This window comes from Propithecus coquereli, unplaced genomic scaffold (assembly GCF_000956105.1).
Source record: "Propithecus coquereli isolate 6110/MARCELLA unplaced genomic scaffold, Pcoq_1.0 Scaffold26, whole genome shotgun sequence".
NCBI lineage: Eukaryota > Metazoa > Chordata > Mammalia > Primates > Indriidae > Propithecus > Propithecus coquereli.
Genome location: NW_012148174.1, coordinates 6393216 through 6396553, shown reverse-complemented (window position 1 = coordinate 6396553; position 3338 = coordinate 6393216). Strand labels below are relative to the sequence as shown.

The 3338-nt window shown below is 52.2% G+C and overlaps 1 protein-coding gene across 1 annotated transcript; it reads left to right on the top strand.

Moving 5' to 3' along the window:
• The first annotated feature begins 598 nt into the window (after positions 1-598).
• Positions 599-3077, top strand: GPRIN3 (GPRIN family member 3). Its single transcript, XM_012647180.1, has one exon. The coding sequence runs from the start codon at positions 680-682 to the stop codon at positions 2996-2998; it is 2319 nt and encodes a 772-aa protein (XP_012502634.1). The 5' UTR covers positions 599-679; the 3' UTR covers positions 2999-3077.
• The last annotated feature ends 261 nt before the right edge of the window (positions 3078-3338 follow it).

Genomic DNA, 3338 nt, shown 5'->3' with positions numbered 1-3338 from the left:
TTTTAATCCATCTAAATCCACCCAATATTTATTTTTGGAATTGGTATAAGAAGATCTAGTTTTCTTTTCTTCCCGATGAATAAACAGTTTACCAGCCCCTACATTAAATAAGCCATCCTTTTGTTGCCAAATTGAAATGCGTCTTTTGTCATATATTAAGTCCCCATTTATATTTAGATCTATTTCTAGATATCCCATTTCACATATCTGGTGAGGGGTATTTCAATACTTATTGATTCAATGACAGTAGCTTTACAGGATTTTCTGATATCTGGTAAATCAGATTACACAACTTCTGAGGTAGTTATCAAACTTAAGTAGATACTTTAAATACCTCTTTGCCAGGCAGCAGTGGGATGCAAGCAGAAACTAATATATCAAAATAATATTCGTATAATTAGAATATTTTTTTCAAAATGTTTCTTCTCAAGGTCTACTCTTGTATCAACAGATAAGGGAAGGGAAGGTTTACTGTGCTCAGGAGATCTTATAAAAATGACAATTTGCTTTATTTTTCATTCTTAAATGATGTACCGTATTAATGGTCCTGTTTCCTTGATTCGCAGGCTGGGTCTTCAGAAGAACCGTCCCTGACTGGGTCTGACTCTGAGCTCCCACTGCAGCCCAGTGGGAACACTGCTCCCGGGAGAGCTCTGGAGTGTTCCTGAAGAGGAAGTCCATGGGGACTGTACCTGACCCTCTGAGGGCGGCTAAAACGTCTCTGATTGCAGCTGCTGGAAAGGAAGAGGATCTGGGAGAGGGCCGGACGGCCTCGCCCCCACACCGCCCGGCTGTCCTGTGTCAGAACGCCAATGGCTTTGCAGGCGCCCCTGCAGAGGCAGACCTCAGCCCCACGGCAGCCGCCAAGCCCCTGATGCAGGCTCGGGGGCATGAGGGCACCCAGCCAGACATGCCTTCCCCCGGTGTCTTCAGTGAAGTGGAGAAAGCACCTCCTGCGCTCAACTCTCCTGCCAGTCCCCAGCTGCCAGGGAGCAGCCAGCCCCCGGCGCCAGCCCCAAGTCCCGCGGCAGGAAAGGCTCTTGTACACGCACCGTTTCCAATGCCAGCCAATCAGCACGCCCACCAGACCATCCCGGGTGATCAGTGCGGTGCCAGCCCCCCATCGGTACCCGAAGATTCCCTGGTGGGATCACAGAGAACCTCAGATGAGGTGCAACCTGAGAAGCCAAGTTGTCCTGCAGGAGACACCTGTAGCAGCAAAGATCAGGTGTCCTGTGAGTTTCCTTCTCAAAACGCAGTGCAGGGAAGGGTGCAGTCTCCAAATGCAGTGGCTAAGGCGTCCAGTTCAGTTCACTGTCCTGGAAGCGGACCTGAAGGGGAGAGGCAGGGAGCTCTCTGCGACTCCGAGACTAGGTCCTGTGAACCTCCAGCTGGAGAAGATGGATGTTCAGAGGACAGGCAGCCCTCTGTCACTGCCTCTGACCCCCAAGGCATAACTTCTGTGACCCCTCCACCACCCGCCCTCGCTAGCGAAGGTTCGGCACATCCTCCAGAGCCAGAGACGGGGCTGCCTCCGGCACGACAGCAGATGTCAAGGTTCAGAGAAGCCAGTACGATGACCAACCAAGCTGCAGGGGAGATGAAGGCAGGTCCCGGCCGGGCTCGGCAAGACGTGGAGGTGCAGGCAGTGGCGAGTGTCCAGAGCAGATCGGTCTCCACCAGCCCCAGCATCCTGGCTGCATTCTTAAAGGAAAGCCCTGCTCCCGGGCGCTTTGAACAAGAGCAGCTGTGTGTTGTTTGCCACGGCAGTGGCGCTGGGAGCCACACGTTAGAGCTCTCTGCCAGCACGCCGGCCCCCCTGGAGGCGGGTCGCTGCCTTGGTATCATGCCAGAGGTGCACATTCAGGCAGCTGCAGCTGTCTCCACAGCTTGCCAGGGGGCAAGTAAACCAGGGAGCCTGCCAGGTGAGGTGCTTAAAGCCTCATCCGTCAAGGTGGCCTCCAGTAACAACCAGGACATGCGGAAAGAAGATGGGGCGTCAGCAGCAATGACTCCAGGGAGGGAAGAACTCAGCGCTCCCCAGCTCTCGGGTACTAATTCCAGCTCCCTGAAAGCTGGCCCCATGGACGAGATTTCCATCAGTGCAGACAGTCAAGCTGAAACAAGTCATGCACTGGGAAAATTCGAAACCAAGCCACCTGAGCTTGCAGCGCAAACCACACATGGCCACAAAACAGACCCAGATTGCAAACTGTCCGCCTCCTGTGGCCCTGCCAGCAAAGCTGACCAGTCTGGGAGCTTGGATCCCTCCAACAAAGGAAGCGCACGGTCTCCTGAGATAGTAAAAGAACAAGAGTCTACTGGCACCGATGCCCTGGATGCCAAAACCGGACTGCTCAATCCCCAATGTCAAGACAGTGGAGGCGCAGGCTCAGCTGTGAGTCCCACACCCTCCCCGGTTAGAAAGAACCAGGAGGGTGCCTTAGAAGAAAATAGACAGCCCAAGACAGCCACCAGCCTGAGCCTGCCCTCCGATGCCATGGGTGACTCCAGCCCGGGTTCTGGCAAGAAGACCCCTTCGCGCTCGGTCAAGGCCAGCCCACGCAGGCCCAGCCGGGTCAGCGAGTTCCTCAAGGAGCAGAAGTTAAACGTGACGGCGGCTGCCGCCCAGGTGGGACTCACTCCAGGAGAGAAGAAGAAGCAGCTTGGCGCGGAATCCAAGCTTCAGTTGAAACAGTCCAAGCGTGTCAAAGACGTGGTGTGGGATGAGCAGGGAATGACCTGGGAAGTGTACGGCGCATCCCTGGACCCGGAGTCCCTAGGAATCGCGATCCAGAACCATCTACAAAGACAAATCAGAGAGCATGAGAAATTAACCAAAACTCAGAGCGGCCAGAGCCGGAGATCCATCTCCTCGGATACTTCTTCGAATAAGAAGCTCAAAGGAAGGCAGCACCGCGTTTTCCAGTCCATGCTGCAGAACTTTCGACGCCCCAACTGCTGTGTTCGTCCTGCCCCTTCCTCTGTGTTAGATTGAAAGGGAACATGTCTGGGGGTCCGTGTACGCACTTACGGAATTCCTAAGTCTTTATCTGTGTCAGGGCTGATTTGGTGTTTTTCTGTGAGACCAGGAAGAAAAAGCAAGTATTGCAATAACTATAGGAAATTGCTATTAAAAAAAAGCATTAGGTCCTTTGACTGGAGCTCCATAAATAAAAATGTCATTTCGATTTAAAAGAAAGAACGAGAGAAGAGAAGCAAGCCTCACGAAAGGTTTGCAACCTTAATTAAGTGGAAATAATATGCACTGGGTTTTTTATAAATATGGTGTTGCTTATAGAAATAGCATTATCATTATACGTGTGTCATTTTGTATT

Excerpts from the sequence above, each read along its gene's own strand:
- GPRIN3 (XM_012647180.1), top strand. The coding sequence starts at position 680 with ATGGGGACTGTACCTGACCCTCTGAGGGCGGCTAAAACGTCTCTGATT.